A 23,457-nucleotide genomic window follows, 5' to 3' on the forward strand; every position below is an offset into this window, starting at 1 on the left:
TGATGTTTCGAATGTAAGGAAGGCAAGTGTGGGATTCCTTTTGGGGCTCATTGCTATTGGAAGGTTGTGGTGAAGCTTATTTTGTGATGGAACGCTTAATACTTTTAATCTGGAAATTATTAGAGAGAGGTAACCGATAATTTTTGGGCCGGGTGGTAATGTGCATTAAGGTATCAGTCTGTGTGCGTAGGTTTTCTGTAAACACAATGACCCGATGTTAGGTTGTTAGGTCTGATTTTCTATTAATAAGAATATCTAAGAATGGGAGGTTATTATCAGTTTCTAATTCAATGCTAAAACGTCTGTCAGGTTGTATAGAATTTAAATGTCTAATAAAATTTACTAATAAGGCCAAATAACAAAAGAAATAAGAGTACTTGCGTAAGATTCTTAAACATATTTATTTACAGTTTTCTTACGGGACTTAAAAGTAACAGTATTTTGCATAAATAATTTACACGTTAGCATTTAAAATTATTGGCAGGACATTTTTTGCAAATACGTAACACTACTAAAAAAATGCTAGTTTAAGTATTTTGGGTTACCCTTTCTCACCCACAGGCACGTGGTCGTAACGCTGGTAACGGTTAAGAGTGATATCAGCACTCCCGCAGAGAACATAAAACTTCGAAGAGACATGCATACGTCGTCTGTAACTTGCAGTTTCAAAGGGATACCCTCGTTTAAGTCTTCCGGTAGCACCACTCTCAGATGTTTTCCCATAGTTACTCCGTCCGCTAACGTATCGTTGCCAGAAACTTCTCGTTTTCGTCTCAGCGTCGGTTCCAACGGTTGATTATCCTTCGAGCACATGTCGCAATCCGTTTTGCACAGTTCAATGTTGCACTCGATCATCAAGTCCATCACGTCCGGGAATTTAAACGCGTTAAAGTACGAGTACGCTATAATCGAAGCACCCGAATTACCGGTATCTCTAGTTTTCTGGAAAGCACCAAACAGTTTCGGTTTCAGCACGCATCCGCTCTCGTCCGTTAGTTGTACAGAGTTCGCGCTTGTCGAATCTATAGCTTTACAATCTTTAACTTGAAGATCGAAGCCGGGATCACCGGTAACGGACACTATTAAGGTCATGTGTTCCCCGATTTTTACTAACCCATTCGCCGGTTGACCGAACGGTCCCCTGCCCATCAAAACGTCCAGTTTTGCCATCGCCGTGTCACCACTGAACGTAACAATCTCCTGGCTAAGCATGCCTATGCTGAAAGCAACGCTTAATGTATCCTGCAGATTGCCTTCCCACAAACATCTGACGGATCTGATGGTGTCCCACACCTCTTGAATTCCGGCCTCGTTCTGTAGTACCAAAATGTTTTCCAAATAAGATTTGCCTTCGGTGTCGAATGCATTGACGAATTCTGTTCCGCACATGTTCAAGTTTACGGTGAACGTGTATTTTGTTTGGCCCGAGTTTTCTTGCACGTATCTACACTCGGGCATATTATAGTAGCCTTTGGAGTATATGATTCCGTTAAATTCTCTACTGAATTCTATATTGATCGTCATCATTTCTTTGCCGCACTGCACGTCTATCGCGTGGATGTGAGGGGGATGTTTAAGCTCCTCGTCGTCATCCGGCCCGAAAGTCTCCACGGTTTTTCCAGTTGGAATGGTGTTGCTTTCGGGAGATAAGGTAGTTTCGCCTTCGGCGCCTTTTGTAGGTGCCGACCCTGGTGGTTCTGCGGGAGATTCCGTTTCTGATGGTGGTCCTCTGGTTCCTTGAGGCACTGCGTTTGTGGGAAGAGTGTCGCCAGACGGTATAACTCCTATTGTGGTAGGTATTCCGGGTTGTTGTGGGGTTACGCCTAAGCTCGATTCAGTAGTTACACTTGGCGCTTCTGGAGTAGCTCTGCCTGGTAGAAAAGTGGAGCCTGAAATAACGTATAAGTTCTGCTACTAAAGAAACAGGTACGGAAATAAATATAATACCTATTGGAAGTTCGCCAGGTATTTCTGGAGCTGGAGTACCGTCGGGTCTTGTAGTAGTAACTGGTGATACGGTAGACACATCTGGTTGTCTTGTAGGGCTTTCTGGTCTAGTAGTAGGGAAGCCGGGTCGAGGAGGCTGACTTGGAACACCGTATCCAGTACTTATTTCCACAGGTGGCTTTGTAACTTCAGGTTGGGCCGGAATACCTAGAAACGTTCGGCTAGTTTTTTTGCACCGAAATTCAATTTCAAGTTACCGTCTGTGGGATGCGTGAGTACTTCTCCTTGATCTCCTCCACCAATAGTGGGTTGAGGAATTGATGGCACGCTTGGTGGTACTCCTCCCGGTTGGCTAGTCTCCAACGGAGGTTCACCTTCTGGAGCTCCAGTTACTACGGACGGTGCCCCAGGTTCGCTCGTCACTAGATCTGTACCTGGTACTACAGTTGTCCTATCGGGATGTATCGAAGGGTGTGTGGGAAAATGAGGTATTCCATTGATTGGTGTCTCTGAAGGAAACTCGCCCGGCCCCACAGGAGTACTCTGTATTGGTGGAAATGTTGCAAAAGGTCCTGCGCAGGTCAATGGCAAAACGTTATTTTAAAACAAGTATGTTTTAAAGTTGTTTGCAAAAAATACTTATTGAGAAAGTAAAGATTTAATTTAAAACATGACCTGTGTTCACTAAGGATTTGTTAGTGACGTTTACCTACCTGTAGGTACTGAGGGCTGTGGTTCTCTGGGAGTTTCTGGAGGTAGTATTTCGTTGTCCGGTGCAGTTATTCCGCCCGTCGCAGGATTTGTGAAAAAGTTAAACGGTGGTTGCGGAGTTATGCCTGCTTCTGGGTATCCAGGTTGAAAAGGGCGTGGTTTCTCTGTCCTGGCGGGCGGTAGGTATTCCCTAAGCGTTCCCTGACGTACTGCATGGATATGACAGTTAGAGTGTATGGTGTATTCAACAGTTTGTTATTGATTTTTATGATTGTCGTTGAATTAAGCAAAAAAAGATACAAAAGTCTTTTTCAGAATAACACAAAACATTTAGTCGTAGGAGTCATGAACAAGATGCAAAACTTAAAAAGGAATGTAATAATTATATACTATAATATATATAAGTGGTAAAAATTCATAGACTTAGACACATCGTTTAGGTCACTTTATCGACGTGTCATATTTAAATAAATTACATGAGAGATGGTTTAAAATTTACATGATTTGGATGGTTTAGGTTAAAAACTATAATGGTGTCGCTTAAGTCCCCTCAGATGTTATCTCATTTGTATCAGTTGGAAAGTAGAAAACTTATGCACTTGCTAAATATTAAATTTAACTTATATTTGGTTATCGTTATGTTACGTGCCGCATGGTATTCCGTAAGATTCTTTTAAATAAATATAAATATAATACAATAATACATGCGCATGAGCATGATCAAGGACCAGGTCGGCCTTTGGAGCTCTGTGGGCGTGCCGGAGAGCGGTAGGGGGCACTTGGGGCCTGGGGCCGAAGATCATGCAGTGGATCTACGGTACCATGGTGGTGCCTATGCTCACGCATGGGGCACGCATGGCATGGTGGCCGGGGAGCAAAAGAGCGGGAGCAAAGCTAGTTCTTGACAAACTGTAGAGATTGGCTTGCCTCTGCATAACGGGTGCCATGAGAACGGCGCCAACGAGGGCCCTAGAGCTTTGGTGGGGTTTCCCTCTCTGGCGGATCGGGTGCAGGTGGAGGCGGCCAGGACAGCTGTGAGGCTGGCGAGTTGCGGGCTCTGGAGGGAGGGAACCTTCAATCGGGGTCCGTACGACATTTTAGACTGCTGGCGCGGGGATCGCGGGGTCATGGGCATGCCGAGTGACGTCATGATCCCCTAAACGACCTTCTTTGACAAAGTGACCTTTCTCTTCCCATCAAGGGAAGAGTGGAGAGAGGGCAGAGTCGGCTCCTGGGATGGACTTGTCTGGTACACGGACCGGTCCAGAATGGGAGATCTGGCCGGAGCTGGAACGTACTGCGAGACAACGGGATCGAGTTTGTCCCTCTGGGTCAGTACTGCACTGTGTTTCAGGCGGAAATTATCGCTTTATTGATGGCGGCCAGAGAGGTGCTTCGACTCAACCACGGAAGCAGGAGGGTCTTCTTCTGCTCGGATAGTAGGGCTGCATTTATGGCGCTGAAGTCAGTGCGTACGCGCTCCTTGTTGATAAAGGAGTGCAAAGGGGTACTGAGGAGAGGAAGGTCACGTTGGTCTGGGTCCCGGGTCACACCGGTGTCCGGGGCAATGAGGCAGCGGACGCCTTAGCCAGAGACGGCTCCTCGCATAGGCATATAGGGCCAGAGCCCCGCTAAGGGATCGCCCCGTGTGTGAGGCGCGGAGCTCTCGAAGCCTGGGCGAGAGACCGGGCCGAGGTGGGCTGGAGAGTTGCTCCGGGAATGAGGCAGGCGAGGCTTATGATGGATGGGCCCGCCTTTCCTCGGAGCTGCTTAGACCGACCAGAAGGGAGTGTAGAGCACTAACAGGGGCCTACACAAGACATTGCAGGCTTAGGAGGCATCTTTGCTTGCTAGGCATTGGAGACGACCCGGAGTGTAGATGGTGCATGGAAGGGGAGGAGACCCCGTATCATCTGCTCACCGAGTGCCCTGCCTTGACATGGGCAAGATTAGGAGTCTTCGGAACGGCCCTGATCGATCCGGACTCAGTGCACGGTATTGGGCTCATTCTGGACGCCCTCTAGAGCGGCCTCGGAGCACAACGGGCCTATCTGGTGGCCTAAGTGCTTGGACGCCCGCGAGGGCGCCCCCCTTTAATATCAATATCAATGCCAATGCGCATGAGCGAGATTTCAAATTTCGTTTTTATCAATTACCTTCCGGGTTTCAACAACCAACATGGCTGCTGACGGATCTTTTAGATGCGGCATTTTACGTATTTTCTTAAAATATGCCTAGATTACATTAAATGTTCTGGAAAAACGAGTTAAGTGTGTGGAAATCATTATTTAGGAAGATGATGACATATTATGTATTATCTGTTAGTTATATAACTACATCGTATTGATACATATGGAGTGTTCAAAGAAAATTAGAAGGTCCGATGTTACCTCATCTGTATCAGTTGAAAAGTAGAAAATTTATACACCTACTAATAATGGTTTTGTGTGTCGCACGGTCGTGTTAAGTAAAAAAAAGGAAAATTTGGACCTATCAAATTCCGTTAGATTCTTACAACTAAATCGTATTTATACATATGCAGTGTTCAAAGAAATTTTGAACGATTAAAGTCTTGGTCATTCATTCGAAATTCACCATAAAAACGTCGGCATATAAAATATACGATTATAGTTACCCGCTAATAGATTTATTATCGGATTATACAAAAGGATGCCTTTAAAGAGGCGATGTCAACAACTGAAGTGAGATGAACGCGGCATTAGTTATCGTAAATACCCATTGCGAACCGTAGCTTCAATGGCATGAATAATCGGTACTTACAATAAACCTATTGAATCGCTTGACGATTACAAAAAAATGAACTATATACATTGTCTGGGCATATGCACGTGATATTAAACATTAACATTTTTCGACCACTTTAATGATTCACTTCAAATTGAATGGCTGGAAAACACCAGAAAATTTGATTTTATAATAGAGGTTGTGCAATGTCTCATACAATGTAAGACGATTCCGAAATTCTTATTCGTTTTTGTGGGTTGCAGATATTTAATGTAGAATATAATGGATTTTTTGTTTTTGATCCAATCTTAATTGTTTCTATGTTTTCATTAAATATTTTACTGTTAAGGCGATTTTCCCGGTTTTGATCACAATAGCTTTATCAAAATGAGTTAAATCCTGTGGAGGTTAAAACTATAATTTTATATTCCTTTCGTATACCAGGAGATTCATTGTAAACATATAAACTGTACATGTGTTCAATTTAAAAGTTATTTTTGCCCAGTACTTTGACATTATTTGACGTATCCTTGTCATACTTGGCGTGAAGTACACAGAAGGGTGTCATAGTCGCAAGTGGCAAGTTGTTAGTGTATTGGTAGCAAAATCTACACCACTGAGGACTTGCGAATTTTGTAGAATTTCATAAGGATAAAAGTATTATTGTTCAATATATTTAACATCTATTACGAAACTTTAATGTCATTAATCCATATTAACAAAAAGAAATAATGTTATTTATTGCAATTTCCTCAAACCAACAGACGGATTTTGAAATAAAAGAACCATTTTTTAACAGTCTAAATAAAAGGGCAATTTCTACAACCGGAAAAACACGTTTTATCAAAGCGATTTGAGTTAACTCTTAGTATTATTTGAGTACAAGATTATACAGTTAAAATATTTCGAATCATTAATGAATCGCCCTGTCTATCCTTTAGGTGGGCGACATATAACAATTCAGTTATTTTTACTTTTCCCTTGATTATATTACTAACTAGTAGTCAATTAAAGTTTTGCTTTTTGCAATTTTAAAAGCCAGATGCAGAATTAAATTATAAACATATAAACGGTAGTTTTAACGCCATTTAAAAACATGCAGATCTGATATTTCTAATTATACAGCAGATAAAAATAATTTAAAAAGTTCATGTCCTAAGAAACTTTTTGAAAATACTGTATTGTAATATCGCGAAATAAAACATTTCTTCTTATTTAAAAAAACATATTTCCTATTATTTCGTGTGTTAATTAAATAACTCATAAAGAGTGCTTCGCGAAATAGGTCCACATGCACAAATTTGAAATCAAAAACTGAAATTAAAAAAAAAAGGTTTTTCGCAATATTTCAACATTACATATATATATTACTTATTTTTATTTGCTGGTTACGCTATTAAAGTTTCTCCATTATAATTTGCACCACCCTGTATACATTCCATTATTATATACACTACGGTAAGTAAAAAGGTAAAGGTAAGGTGGGCTGGTAAAATGAAACAAAACTTACCGGTTCTAGTGTTTTCTGCGTATAGACCCTGCAGCCACTGGAGTATATTTTGAACCATTTGGTCTGCACTGGTTTGTCTTTTAACTGCAAGGTGGGCATGTATGATAATTAATTATGTACATACAGACATAAATTTATTAGTTCTTACTTTTTTTATCTACATCTCTTTTATTTCTTGAATACGCTTCTGTGAAAATCGCACAAGTCGATAGAATGGTAAAAAATAATACGAAGAATTTCATGCCTGCAAGCAAAGTTCAATTAGCTAGCATAATAACAGCAATACAGAATAAATTTTTTAAATAAATCACGTTATTAATAAGAGTTAACAAAATCTGTTGCGTTAATGACATGTATTTATTATAATTAGCTACAAGCGGGTTATACAGTTTTACTAAACTTAGGAATCTCTCTTTCAATCCTACTGTATTTGTTATAATGTTTATTGTATGGGTTTTTCGATTAAAAAACGAAAAAAAAAACACTTTTAATCAGTTTGTTCATAATGTAGTCAAAAAAAATAAGAAAAATTCAAAATAAAATTTAGTCCTTAGATTTCTGAATTTTAAATTTCTCGTAATTCTGAGAATTTAAGACACGTGCTCAAAAAAATTATTTCATTGATAACATTTGATTCAACGCTTGTATGGGTTTGATTTTTTTAAATGTGTTGTCTCTACCAAAACCGCATATTGTTGCTGATTAATTTAAAATAAACTAAAAAATAGTAATTAAAAACGAATTTCAAAATAAATAAAATTTTAATTAATAATTCTTTTGTGTTATTGCCTGGAAAATTAACAGTGACCAAGCAAAGGTCAACGGCAATAAATTTAAGGAAATACCATAATCCTCCGTACATAACGGCTAGGAAAGTTTCTTATTGGTTCTCTCGGACATAAATCAACGACGACGATCGCTGGTTATTAGTAGAATGTATCGCAAAACAATACAACAAATATGACTAAAATGATGAATAGTGATTTCACTTTCGTTTGTCATTGTTTAACGACTTTCTTAGCAGCATCCTTTCCTCGACGATAAACTGCAAATAAACACCTACGTTGACACACGTTGACAAATGATTTTTTTACTGTTTTATGTATGTTAGATTACGTAACAATATACAGAATGTAAATTAAATTGGAACCATATGGGGAACATTTTTATTGTCAATTTCATCAAAAAAAGCTATTCTTTATAAAAAGTTTTAAAATCTAAAATACAATAAAATTCAATTTAAGAGCGTTGTCAAAAATATGAATTTTGCTCAAAGGTAACGTAAACTTATTTTTGAAAAAATCGAAAGATATTTTAAAAAAATTGACAGGAATTAAAAACTAAAGTTTCGATATATATTCGCATCAAATTTTCGATATGATTTCTTAAATACAAATTCATACAGAATTTCTTCTAAAACCTAAAATACAACCGTCAGATATTATATTTTTTGAGCCGTATACTAGGGTTTAGGCAAAATATGAATTGCTTGCAACAGTCACCTTTATTTTTGGATAAAATCACAAAATGTTACTGACAAATGTTGAGTACTTTTAAAAATTCAACCAATTCTCAATCATTTTCAATACCACTGGAATAATACTAAGAAAATAATTTAAGAAAAAACTTTAAATAAAACGAGAAACTAACGGTCTTAGAAAAAATAGAGTATGTAAAACATTGAAAACTTCTTTATTCACTCGTTTATTAAACACTCGCCGCGTTAGTGCCATATGAAACTTGTGACTAAAGTGACTTTTACAAAACATTTCTCATAATATACTATTGCTATTATATTTGATATTTCATTATCAAGAACTGTAAACTAAAAAAAGTAAAAGTCAAAATCGCTAACCAGGCTACGCTCAAGAATGCATAGACAACGAACATTTAAACATTTGAGCTGATCAAACATTTAATATTTTTAAAAATATTGATCCCAGTAAGATGAACTAAGTAATACATACAATAAATAAAAAAAGAAAGCATCGATAAATCGGAACGTGTTTTTCCACACCTACACATAAAACCTCAAATGAGGGAAACAATTCTTCGCATTCTTAACCACATGAAATTTAATTTTTTTTTAATTTTAATCGTGCACAAGATTTACTAGCTCTTCATCTTAACGACATTTTTATTACACATTTCATAAAAAACAGCAAAACATTCTCTATAAAGCGTGTCTACAATTAAAGTCGATGTCCATAGAAAATCATAAATTTTTTACATTAAACATAATCTTAAAACTAAGGTAAAAATAATTAAATCGGCCTCTAATAGCTGCAGATGATATACATTAATCGAATTTCTATTGTATTCCAAATAGGTAACAATATTCTACGCACTCCACATGTAGTGAAAGCATTTAGTATACAAACATATCCGCGCCGTATGGTATTAATCTTTCACCGTTAAGAGGCATTCGGTTATCGATTATACTTTTCCTCATCAACAATAAGTAAGTTCTATTAGCGACGGTTATTCAAGAACGTACACAATGTCATAATCTTGAACTTTATGCTAATTGACTAGATGCATAAAGAAAGTGAATGTTTAACGCTGTTCTAAAATAGTTTGATGATAAAGGGAAATTTTAGTTTTAAAAATTATGTTTACTTATACATTACTTTTGAATTCAATCATTAAGTGTTTTTCTTTGAAGATCAGCCTAAACAGCTTCGATTAGCCGCTATCTTTTAATTAAAACGAAAAATATAATAATTAGTATATTATGTCTTTCCATTATGTCATTCTAATTTATAGTAGTAGTAGTAATTGTTCAAATACAGGGCGTTTTAAAATAAATACGAAAAACTGGAGAGGGTGATTTCTTGTTTAAAGTAAAGAGTAGTTTGATATATAATAATAAAAATAAATAAAAATAATATTTTTTATTTTTTATCTTAATAAAGAAAATAAATAGAACAATAAAATATTGCCGAATTATTACTAGAACACCACTATCACATTAATAAAATATATTTTTTAATTTTTCCCATAGAAGGTGTTTGAAAACAACTGCCAAAAACTTAAGGGATTCATTTCTTGTTTAAAAAATGAAGGGTAGTTAGGTTAAAAGCCAATCATTAGGTAGATATCGCGCTACAAATATGGCGGAAAAATAAGGTTTTATTTTGGAAAAAGAAATAGTTGCGTGCTTGCAAACAGTTGTATTTTGTACCAACATTAAGCATTTATCTTCTAAACAATTACATTTAAAAAATAATTGACATATAATCTTAATAATGTCAAATAAAACAACAAACGCCTATTTTATTTTCTTTTTTGGAAACGGTAAGTATTATGAAAAAGTTGCAGGAGACAAAAGTTTCTAAATAAAACATAAAATCAAAAAAATGTCATTGCATAAGTTTTTCCTTATTAATTTATTTAGGATGAATGATTGGGGTGATCTAATTCAATCCCCTCCAGTCATTAAAAAAAAATAAAAACAAAATACAGAAAGTGTGTTTTTGTGATAGTAATACTTCCGCAACATTGTTTTGCTCTTTTTTCGTTTTTCAGATAAAAAATAAAATCATTATTTTTATATATTTGCTAGCGCGATATCTCCCTAATCGTTGACTTTGGACCCAACATTTATATAACAAACTGCCCTTAACTTTAAACAAAGAATAACCCCTTAAGTTTTTGGCATTTTTCATTTTAAATAAAAATATGAAAATATTTAAATGGGCAACCTATAATTCATGTTCCTAAACGAGATTTAGATCTAAATTTCTGAACCAATTGCAATTTCTGCATAGTTATTTGGAGAGGTCGACGGAGCGTTAGAACACGAACCCAGGAGACCTAGACGAAAAGTTCAACTAGAGATTTGTTTAATTGTACGTATTTTCTAGTCACTTTATGCACGAAAGCTTAACACGCAAGAAAATTACAACAATTTTCGATCGATCTTGCCACAGTTCGTTAAATAGCATCATGGTTTTGCATTGATAAACTTTATCCTTAATCTAATCTTTTAAATACAGATCCGGATTGATGATTTAGTTAGCATATTGCTTAGACCAGCCTCAATTTTGTTTCAAATAAACTTAAATCTAATAAAGACCACGCTATTAAAGAAACAACAAATTCCAATTTTTTAAGAAATAGTAATTGAACTTGGCTGTGGCTGGTGGAGAGTGATACATTTTTGAACGAATAGAAAAGAATGTCTAATTAATGTCTCAGAAATGTTTGTACTAAATTTCAATTCAATATCTACAAGGTATTTTATTCAATTACAGCTTTTCTTTTAACGAAACTAAAAACTAAAAATATAAAATCGTAAGCATATTCTCTCTCCACAACAAATTAAATTTTGAAATACTTTTTATATCTTCTTTCTACTCCCTACTGTAAAATACCCAATTATGCCGTCGCGAGCCAATTCGAGCATTTCCCATACTTTAGCCACGGGTTGGGAGAGATCGAATTGGTTTGGGTAGATATTTAAAACATTGTTGGTGAATTTTAATGTTTGTCGGTCCTGATTCAAATAATTAATTTTAGTTATTGGATTCAGAACGAGGTACACGAGAAGAAAGACCGGGTAAATTGTAATTTGATAAAATTGGTGTGGTGCTGTCCGTTTAGTAGACACATGGCTTGCATTTTAGTAATTATTTAATAATTGCATGATGTGGAAGAATTCATTCTTGCACAGTTACCGAAATAAATACCCGACCCGGTATTAAATTATTAGGTTTGGTAAAACCTTGAGAAAAATATGAGTAGACGTCAACATTCACTCTGTTGGCGGCAGCCTTATTCTAAAAGTTATCTTGCAGAAGGTATTTATTATTATTAAAAATTACTACATAGGATTCACCACTCAACGCCGTGTTAAAAGTCATTGCTCACTTACTTTCTCTATTATATGGACCACAGTTATTTAATTGTATTATAGCTAAGTTTCCCAAGTCCCAATGGTTGCGTCACCATATTTTATTATTGTCGTTAAGTCATTAAAGTTTACAGGATGTTTTTATATAATTAGCGATTAAATCGATATTTCTAATCGAATAAAGATACTACACTCACCACCAAAATGATGCTTTTGTGATTAATTTTGAGAGTAGTTGGAAATCAATAGAGATTTGAATCAATTGAAAATAGTAAAGTGAACCTCAAATAATTGTTTTGCATTTGATTTGTTTTTACATATTATTGTTTATCTTAATATCAACCATGAGCGAGAAACAAAATTAATTAAAATGAGATATGACCGTTTTTACAGCTAAGTTGGTTAGGTGACTTTTAAAAAAGATGAAACCAAACTGATTTTTTTAACATTTAATATGACATTGTTACTAATTAATTCACAGTAAAAATAATGAAATTGTTAATGTCAAGACCGCGTCAATTGTCGAGAATTACTGTTTTCCTAATTTAAATTATCAATTAAAAATCTTAAATTAAAATTGTACGAAATCTCTGCATTAATAATTCAAATTGTTTAGACAATAATATATTTCTCACACTTGGTGCCTTTACGAAGTTATTAACATTGTTGCCACATTCTTTCACGTGCCCAATGCCTTTAAATAATATATCTCGTAATTACTCAAACTGCTTGATTTACTGCGGTGCTTCAAATTCCTTACTAGTATAGTAGTAGTAAATGTGTCGCTACTAACGGTTTGAAATTTAGCACTTTCCCTTCGTTTTCAAAGCCGCTATCAACGTTTTATTCGGACTCCTCCAACTAACTAACTAACTAAACTAACCAAAAATCTGAAAAACACAAAAAAAATATTTTAATATTCCAGATTTAATTTTTATCAATATCAGTTTCATGTCTTCGGTAATTGCAAATTTAATTTAATAATAGTTCGATTTTAGGAGATTTAGAAATTAAGTCTAGAAATCAAACGCAGCAATTTAACCTTGATTGATTAGAAGACATCTTTCGACAAATGAACTGAAAATCACTTTTCGTTAAATTTTTAGATATAAATGATAATTTCACAGAGATCCACGATTCTCCCCTTGGTATGTTAAAGTGAACCTTATTTTTAATCCAAACCTATAGACAGGATTTTTTTCAAAAACAAAACCACAATACAACAAAAGCAAAAACTGTAAGCTTTGCGTTTTTTTTTTGGCCGACAGTATATAAGATATAAGATAAGATATACATTTTAGTTCAAAGCATTCATATGAAATGCGTATTTTATTACCCAATATTACAATTATAATTAATAATATTATCGTTTTACATCTGCATTTTAGATTCAGTGCTTCCAATTCAATTGGGTCACCCTGTATAAACGAGCGAAAGAAACACTTTCGTAACAGCTGAACTCTCTTTCCGTTTTGACTTTGTGTTGACGTCATACGTGAGAAGACATTTGCAAATTTATACGAACCGCAGACAGGTGCATTAAGCTACCTAACGCATTCGTATGTGAAGACTGAATTGTATTATAGAATCTTCCCACATTAATTCAGTCTCGAGATTGCAATCTTAACTTAAAATAAAAAATAGACCTAATAACCATCACGATTAAGTTTAGGTGCATTTTGTAACGATGAAATTTCTTAAATTTATTTTTCGTATGATATTACGGCACCACTTTTCCGACCATTAAATAACCGAAAATCTCACGAATTCCAATTTGCGCAATGAGTGTAATTTAACACAGTCGTTAATTCTTACTGCTGGTTTATCTTCAGCACATCCGGTGACGAACAGTACATGTGTAAAACGGCAATGTGTAAACTAAAGATCGCCTTGGTGTTTATGGTCTGTAACGCAATCAATCATTAGGAACACTTTACAATTAAGGCAAATTTCAGTAATTCGCTTAACCTTTTTGTTATACTTGGCGTTATTCCGAATACACAGTATCTCTATATTTTATAAACGCTGGCCGAATGAATATGGTTTCTAGTCGCATTTGATTTTAAAATAATTCTCTTTGCATTTTTACAAGGTTTGTTTTTCTTTAACAAAGAAGGAACATTTTTTTACACTACTCGATTCACAATCCTTATAAATAACAATAATAACATATACACTATATATAAAAATGAAATTATAATAAAATTAACTGCCACGATAACGAATTGTTCAAATTTGATTTTGATATAGATTGGAGACCAATCGATAAAACTTATATGATAAATACGAAATATATTATTATCAAATCAAAGAAACTTTCACAGGCTGGTGTAATACTATTTGTAAAACTTCTGGATTCCTCCTGAAACGGTTGTCCAATCACCAATCACCGATCATCAAAGCTTAACTGCAACTGTTTCAGTCGGTTAAGCTCTAAGAAAGCCAACAGCAAGTTCGATTCGATGAATCAACAACCAATGCAGTAGGAAACCACAAGTTTAGTAAATAGTATTATCAAAGCAATGCCTACGCTAGTGACTTAGATAAGAACGATTTATTTGTAACTGAGTGTTAAAGTTTCGTACATATAATATTTAATATAACAACTTCTTACACTAATAATGTTAATTTGACACTGCAAAATGGTCTTAAGATTTTTGTAAATTTGCAGTTCCATTCATTTTATGTCATTTGAATTTTGGGGTCCATAGATTAGACAAATAATCTCAGAACACTTGCCTACTTTTTCTATAGGCATAATACCTGTTTTTTTTTCAAATTAGAACGTGTATATTGACTTTGAATATAAAAAAATATTCTTAAACCCCATATTTAATTAAAAAAATTGCTTGCTGAACCAATGCTATGTAGACTTCTTTTACCACTGCGGTACAAAACAAAAAGGTTTTTGAAGAACATAGACAAACTTTAAAATGTAATTCCCAATAAATTGAAGCAGGCAAACCTAAATTTTGTGATTCTCTTCATAATTAACATGAATTTTTTCCGGAGCGAAATGCTTAATTATTTATTTATTTTCAAAGTCATACCATGTATCTAGGCACACATCCACGCACTATTATTCATTAGATTTTATTTTTTAATTTTTTATTATTGGAATAATAAAATTCCTAGAATTATTTTCCGCCAATAATGTCAATTGGTTTTTAATAATAAGATAAATATTTTAAAACTGGGTATGCTAGAAATAATTTTACTATATAGGTCCAAGCAGATAAGATGTAAACCATCCCATAAAGAACAGCAACTTCCAATGGAATTGAAACGAATTCCGACCATAGTTTTAATGCTCTAAGTTTTGCAGAAGGAATAAGAACAAAATAGCTATAGTCTAGTCTTAACATTGGAAAAAAAATTGTGCACATATAGTATATTAAATTCCATGGTGTATTAAAGGAACTAACTTTTTGTTTTCTATTAAAACTAAAAATTGGTGAGGTATTCTGTTGCTAATAAAGATATCATATTTACGTTTAAGCTTGATATTAATTCAGGTGGTAATTTCGATGAAGTAACAATCGAATACGTGCGAAAGAAAGATAAAATCTCAACCCATAACCCAAATTTCGCGGTTACTTGTTTAACATTTAGAGATAATTATCGTTAAGTTCGAACGGTGATAATGTACCATTACGAGTAGTTCCTATATAAAAGTCGACCGAAATTAAAAAGCCGAGCTATGCTTTTGTGTAGACCTGTTTAGATATCATCAAATATTTATTAGATGTGCTTTTGCAATGCACCAAGTGTAATAACTTCTTAAATGTAATTTATCATACGCTTTGCCTTATAGAAATAGGTTAGCGGAGATCGTTTATGATTTTGATTAATTTTAAGTTTATTGTGTGGAGATGCCGATGAAATTAGTGTCGACTCCGATTATTAAGTAATTACAGAGTTAATTTCCGCGGTTGGTCGAAGGCCGCCAAGACAACTCGCAGAAATAAATTCGGACAACTAATTTTCCAATGTTTTTTTTTTGGATGATAATGCCGTAGTCGCTTGAGCATTTTGGGGCTTACGAAACTGTTGCAGCTAGATAACAAAATATTCGTCTATTCTTTCACTTTTCTACAATAATTTGTGATATCTAGATTTCTATTAGATTAAGAAGGTTGCGGTTTTGTCAGTTCTGCACCGCCTTTTCAATGAAACGAGCAATGATACACAAGATTCTATATTTTAATCAACTGAACGACGTATCTTAAATAATTGAGTTTTTATAGATGATAAATGATAAAGTATAATTATAGATAAATATTACAAGTTTCTGCCACAAAATAGTGTCTTTTTGTATAAAGATAGAGTTACTGGGCATGTCACATTTGTCTTGGTTGTACCTTGCTAAAAAACAAAAGAATAATGCAAAGAAACATCGTCTTATAAATACATAAATAACAAAATTGTAATCTTATATTCTATCCTAACAGGAGAAATACTAGCTAAATCAAACACCGTTCTTTAAGCAAACTTAAATACGTAATTTTTCTTTCAAAAAATTCAAGATGGTGGATATTCATACACAAAAAGGAAGGAAGTACTAATTAGCATACTATGTAAAAAAAATTCTAAACGCCACTTCAGCCACGAATTAATAAACGAGTAACAGAAGAAGAAATTTCAACGCATTTTTGTAAAACTGCACTAATAGATTTACTGAGTGACGTGTGACGCGGCCATTAGAACTGACAAATGTCAAAGTAACATGGTTAAATTTACTGATTCACTGATAGTATTTTGACGTTTGGTAGTTCTGATGGTAACATCACAAGTCACTAGAATACATTGGTGCTGTTTTGCAAAAGTGTACCAAAAATCCATTGGTCGTAAATATCGTGTGTCGTTTATTAAACTTTTTTACTACGGTTTTACTTTAACTTCTTAGATCGTAATCTTTGCCGCCAGTCACAGACAAATTATAATATGCACATAAACTTATTCTCATAAAACTTATTTAATCATCAAGATCTATTCAGAAGAATAAAGGTCTTTATGGACAATTGAAACATCTGCATAACAGTAAATTTTAACGTCACAAAAAATGTGTTTTAATTGGGTGTTAATTTTACAACCTTAATACACTTTTACACCTGAATGTTTCTCAATGCTATGCGTTTCCATTCTCGATTCGTTCGCTGGACAACTAACAATCATCCTAGTGATATATAAAGATTAAGTGCGACCCCGAGGATCGTGCAACCTTCTTGATAGATGTAACAAAACACTCGTGTCGAAATTCTTTTAATTGAATTTTGAAATATTCGGGATTGAAATTTACTTTTATTCGTGCTGATAAAAGATGATGGGAACGTGGCGAATTTTTGTAACGCTATTTCTTTGCCGCAACTTTATCTAGTCACGTAACGTTTCGATCATTCGGTATACTTGAGAATTTAGTCAACAACGAGTTTTAAATTCTCATATCATTAGGCTAAATGATTGTTATTGTTCTATGTCGTTCCAAAGTTATCCTACAATAATATATTATGCAACAAGTTTTGACAAAGGGTGCTTGCACACGACTGCACCTTGTAAAAAGTTTTCAATTTGATGGAAAATGTTAATCATTTTAAGGTCTGCGTTTTTAAATACTATTCATGGCGGCCGTAAAAAACAATGGAGGGTGTATATTATTCCAAGCAAATAGTAACTTACTTATAAAAACTTTTATAACTCTTTTGATATTTTACATACAGGCACAAAAAGTAGAAAAATAAATTTATTGGAAGCTATGGAGATTAACAAAATGAGACATTCAAATGTATTGCTTAACGATCAATTAGATTTAAATACCTATCCATTATTAAAATTTTCACAACAACATTAATTAAGGTTTTATTGGCATTTTTCCGTATATATATTAGCAGGTAACTTGTAAATATTACATTTGATAAAGACACGGTGTTGTCGAAACAATTGTCATTTGAATATATATAATTTCGTGAAAATCTGAACTTTTAGTTCTCAACTCAGTTCAATTTATAACTCTTATAACTCTGTTCTTTTAAAATGTATGACCACGATTAAGGAGGACTTTTTATAAATGCATCATGGAACCTTTTGTTTCCTTAAAATCTTCAAAATTGCCCATTGTTGGCTATATTAAGCAAATACACTGTGAATTTTATTTTAGAATAACTTTGCTTTGTCTTATTAGAACAAAATAGAATAAAACCGATATTAAGTAAGAGATAATTTGAAATGAAATTGAATATATTTAATTATATTAAATATAAATAATTAGCATGGTGAATTTTTCAAAGAAATTTCTACACTATTTACTGGATGTCTCCTGCGTCGTTTGTCGATGAATTGAACTTGCTGAAACTTATTTACAGTTAAGCTCTGAAGATATCAACAGGATGATCGGCGAAACGTCGGCAAATTCGATTCATCAATGACCGACGCAGGAGATTTGTAAGAAGATTTATAAATGGAATCAACATAAAGTTTCAAATTTTAGTGATGAATAAATTTTAAACGGTGATTTTTCATCGAAAATTTCACACCGGTGGTTTTCAACCAATCAAAATTATTTTTTTGACAAATTGTTATCGCAACACACGTATTTAACCGGAAATCTTCTTACCCTACTAGCAAGGTTAACAAGTGAAAATTTCCCTGTCATAACAAAAGTAGTGACGTTCCAATTTTTAAACAGTTTTGGTCTGAAATATATGTACTGAATCTCTCCCTTACTCTCGGAAAATTTTTCTTCGTTCCCGATTTTTCTTAGAAAATTACTCTTAATTACTTAATTGAAGCACTAGTGAAATTTTCATGTTTTTTCTTGAAAACCCTAACTGCCTCCAAGTTGCAAGTTCTGAGAAAAATGACATGTGGCAGATAAGAGATGTTAATAAAATGACCTTTTTTTTGGGAGAATTAAGGCAACTGAGATTTGGCGGATAAATGGTAATATAATGGTATTATTATATTTATCTATAATATTTTGGCTCGAAATTTGAAATCCTACATTTCCTTCAATATTCCAAGTCATGAAGTGATTCTCTTTATGGAAAGGAGACTTAAAAGATATATGAAATACATTTTAAGTTGGTAGAAAACATAGTTTAAACTATTACGAATACATTTGGAAACACCTTGTATGTTAATAATAAACAATGTCGGAACATTCCGCGAAACTTAAATAACCGCACACGAAAAGTTGCACGTCTAATTTTCAAGAGAGATTATGATTTATGATTACGTAGTTATTGTTATTTAAATATTAACAAAAGATTTAACAGGTTAATTATTTTACGCATTACGCGTCGGCGCATCTATTTCAGATATTTAATTGAATAATGTAATAAAGCGAAATAACGAACATCTCAAGGATTTCAACCTTTTAAAAACGCAGCGTGCCAGCACAGTTTAAGGTAAGAGGCTTGCTAAAGACTGTTTATGAGATTTGTTTGTTTATTTATGCAAGTTTTATGTTTTAATATTTGCACAAAGAAATGTTAAAATACCTATACAAACCTAAAACTGTCCTTTCTGACTTGTTTTTGTTCACTCGAGAAAAGAGAACCACCATTGTGATTCATGAGGAATGGGCAATCTCTAAATTGGAGATTCTGGACATGTCCGATACACTTTTCGATAGTTTCGGAGGAACAGGACAATTTTATCGTGAATTATTTTCTCATTAATTGAGAAAGTTTTTATAACATAATAATAAAAATGGGTAGTTTTAGGTTTTTTGACACTAAATTTACCAATTTGAAACGTATTTACGCGCCGCTTCTAGGGAGCGCTAGTTTCAGCGTGTTATTTAGATAAATCGAATTATATTTTTTTCTGCCGAGTTATGGTTCTACGGTTAATAGACAGCAACTGTCGTTGAAGCCATCGTTCTCTGTGGGTTTTTAACTTATTTGCATTTAAAAAGTTGAAGGTATGTTTTCTGTTTCTGTTTTATAAATACTTAAGTGGAGCAATAAAAAACCAATATTTATTATTTAGTTGCAATTGTCTACGACTTATACATTTTGGATACTCCTAACTCGCCTTAAGAGCAAATATGTAGTTTTATGCATTGTAGGGCGGCACCGCATTTGGCGTCGCCACTGCGCATATTTACAAGAGCAGTTTCCTCATCAATGGATTGACCGTAGAAGTGAATTTGTTTAACACACCAGGGAGTCCGGACTGAAACCCTCTGGACCTCTCGATAAGGTTTGGTATTGCTGAGCGTAATGTAAAATGTATTGAGGTAGAGATACTAGACAATTCCAATATTTGATTTGAAGTTTTTTATTACTATTACCAAAATTTTTATTGCTTAATATTGCCTTTTTATCGTTCCATGTAAGTCAAAAACCAACAGAATATAAAAATACCTTTTCAATTAATTGTTTCAGATTTTCATCTGTGTCAACCATAACTTGACCGATAAAAAAATCATTCGATTTAAATAAATAATACTATAGAACTAGCGTCCTCTCTAAGCAACATTCAAATTCGTATTTATCACATGAAAAAACTTAAAACATCAAAAATTTCTCAATTAATCTCTCTGCATCTCCGTATATATTGGAATTTCCAGTTTAAGCTTTCTGAAGCAGTTAATCAGCACCAAAATCACTCATTGACCTTATGGACTACAGAACTGAATCTAATTTTGTGACATAGATAATTTGAGCCCTGGGTTCTAGTTTCTAGAATATGATTTATTGCATTAAATTTTCTAAATTTTAGTTCCAAATTTTTTATTTTTACTTTTTACAATCGGTTTTATTTCCGGGAATAGCGAGATTTAAAACAAAATGTTAAATTCGAAATCAAATTCTCGTCATCACACTCTCTGCATATAATTTGTTCTTTTTTTATAAGCCGAATTTACAATTAGTTTCACGGACGGAAACAATTGTTTTGTCAATGAACTGAAAAGGTTACCCGAAGCCACTAGATCAAAGCTACAATTTTATTGTCCACGGAGTGATGGCGAATTAACAGAAGTGTGCAATTTCGAGCAGGAAATTAACCAATTTAGGAGGCCACCCATGTAAAAATGTACGTAGGTTGCAAAACTGGATTTTCTGAAAACCCCCTATAATATCAAAGTTCACATTTTGTAAATTGTTTTCTGATTAACCTCTGGGACAGTCGAAAAGGAGAAAATAAACAAAAATTTCAGAGGCCGAGATATTTGGAGCATGCCTTCACGTTTTTAAGGCGTAAGTCGAAAGGCATTATTTCTTTTTGAAAATTTAAAGAAATTACACTAAATATTTTTTATTGTTTCTTATTTACTATTAAAAAACAAATTTGAGAGATGTTTCAAAAAAATATGTCACGTATTACTTGAAGACAGAGAATTAGATCCAATTATTTGCCTGTTTCGAGTATCCAGCAGCTTAGTTTCCATCAAACAAGCCAGTACTCTTCTATTCATTAAAAAATCTTTATTCAAAAGTCAATCCATAAGTACTACGGCAAAAACAGCGCGGTGTAACATATCATAATTTTAAAAGATTTTCTCCAAATGACCGCTTCCAAATGCTACCCTTGAACCAACTACTCAATCTACCATCTTATAATAATTCATATAAAATTATGCAAAATTATTATGTCCATTATTAACGGACTTGACCATAAAACCATAACTCACATGCGACCGGTTTTTTTCTTTGCAAAATAATCTTGAAAAATTTCAATTAATGATTTGTCAGTGTCTTCATTCACTTCACTCACGTGGCACTAAACTCCATAATTACAGTCAAAAATCGTTTTCACTGACATTAGAAAGGACTGTCTTATTTCACTCGCCAAATCTCACGATTATTAAATTTAATTGTTCGCAATCCACAAAATCGTATGGTAGCATAAATTTTACACTTTGAATAAAAGATATTCTCATACGATAAAAAATAAGGTTGTACACTTGCATTATGTTCTTCACAATTGTACATCATGCTAAGTAAATGAATAACTTACAAAATCGGATGAGTTTAGCATGTAATGGCTACATTTCGCTTTTTATTAAAAAATCATGTTTTTGTGGCATACAAAAGTTAAATAAAATTAACACTTTTGTAGTAACTTTCTCAAAAGCATTTTTTAAATAACATTTACCTTTTATTATGAAAAACTTTGAAATATACCACAAAAAAACTGTTCTAATTTTGTAAACCAACTGAACTTTTTTTTATTTCAAAAATAAGTAAATTAAGACTATTCCGAAAAATAATTGCTTTAAAGCTTTTTTTTAAGAGCAAATTGCCTTGGAAACTATTATTAGAAAAAAAATATGGATGTTAATTTTAAACTTAAAGAAAGATAAATTGCCTGCTGAATACATTAATATATCTGAAAAAATATATCAACAAGGCAAAACATCATTTCTCTCTGTTGAGCTTCCCCGAATATACGGAAAATAAACTTGCATGTGTGTTTTTTCATTCGAAATTGATTTAAGAAACATCTCTCCTTTTTCTTCCTCGTTCATTTCGATTTTCACATCTTTAAAAAAAATATATATTTCGTTTAGTAATTTTTGTAAAGTGATAGTTACCGGATTTAATCATATTATTCAGTTAAGGTCAAAAAGGCTCGCAACCTGAGACATTTTTTTCAACTTTTTAGAATAAAATTATAGCTTGAATGGTGGTTATACTTTATTCGTTTGTATACAGTGCCATTTAATGGAAATTTTTCATTAATAGTTACGTCAAAATACAATTACTGTCAACAGTTAGCACATATTCGACAACTACGGCCAGTTACAACGATTCCAAGTCAAACGATACAAACAAAAATTGGACTTGAGTACCTTTCAGAAAGAGTTATTTAGATTTAAGTCACGCTTAATAGGAAAAAATGGGCTCCTAAGCATTTTTTTTAAATTACTGATCTTCTGATTCTAAACAACTTTCCTAATAGCACTTTGCGGAACTTTGTTGAATGAGTATAATTTACTCTTGAGCAATATATGTATTTTTTATTTTATTTTATAATGTTGGAAACTTTCCAAGTAACATGGTTTGCGGACCGCTCAGATAGTTTGGATAATAATTGCATTTTGGTAGAGTTATTAATAAGAAAAAATTGTTTCACACTACAATGACCACACCAATAACTCCGCGGTGTAAAAAATCCTTTACTTACATTGGTACATCCTGTAAACAATAAATAAATGCACGAAAATCCACAATATCCAAAGAAAAAATCCATTAAGCGACTAAAGCTTCACTTCTTAACATACCGTCACTGACCACATTTTTTTCTACCTACCTAATGGTGCTAACCTCGATATGTAATTGCAAATATCTAAGAGCTAACTAAATGAAACGACCGTCAGATCCCTTTTTATATTCGGACGCATTAAATGATGCGACCGTGCTTCCCCAATTTGGAACTCTTCTTGCGGTAGTTCTTTCGTCGGATGCGAGTGGACCGCCTACCAGCAAGCGTGAGATGGGTATTCCGACAGCGTTTTCGCCGCATACACAACTTCGCAACAGTTTGTACGACCATGCAAAACGAGTAAGTCACGTTTCGCATTTTCTGTTCGGTATTATAGTCCGCATATGTTAAAAATAAGTTTTAAAAGTCGTATTTTCATTTCGTATTTTCGTGAAAAGGAAGATGTTTTTTGGAAAAAAATATACAGGGTGGTCCAAGATTAAAGTTTGGTTAGTTTCGTCGGGTAAAAATGAATGAA

The 23,457-nt window shown here is 33.7% G+C and overlaps 1 protein-coding gene across 2 annotated transcripts; it reads right to left on the reverse strand.

Annotated features, from left to right (window-relative positions):
- Positions 1–422: 422 nt before the first annotated feature.
- Positions 423–23,055, reverse strand: LOC132702010 (uncharacterized). Of its 2 annotated transcripts, none has more exons than XM_060670415.1 (7): positions 23,028–23,055; positions 7,062–7,157; positions 6,914–6,997; positions 2,661–2,867; positions 2,205–2,519; positions 1,963–2,154; positions 423–1,889 (listed from the first exon to the last, which is right to left on the reverse strand). In XM_060670415.1, the coding sequence occupies exons 2-7, from the start codon at positions 7,153–7,155 to the stop codon at positions 523–525; spliced, it is 2,259 nt and encodes a 752-aa protein (XP_060526398.1). In that variant the 5' UTR covers positions 7,156–7,157; positions 23,028–23,055; the 3' UTR covers positions 423–522. The 2 variants fall into 2 exon arrangements, with proteins under 2 accessions (XP_060526398.1, XP_060526390.1); XM_060670407.1 differs by having other exon boundaries at positions 1,948–2,154.
- Between the last annotated feature and the right edge of the window lie 402 nt (positions 23,056–23,457).

Source organism: Cylas formicarius, unplaced genomic scaffold (assembly GCF_029955315.1).
Source record: "Cylas formicarius isolate icCylForm1 unplaced genomic scaffold, icCylForm1.1 PGA_scaffold_10__41_contigs__length_53128322, whole genome shotgun sequence".
Classification (NCBI taxonomy): Eukaryota; Metazoa; Arthropoda; class Insecta; order Coleoptera; family Brentidae; genus Cylas; species Cylas formicarius.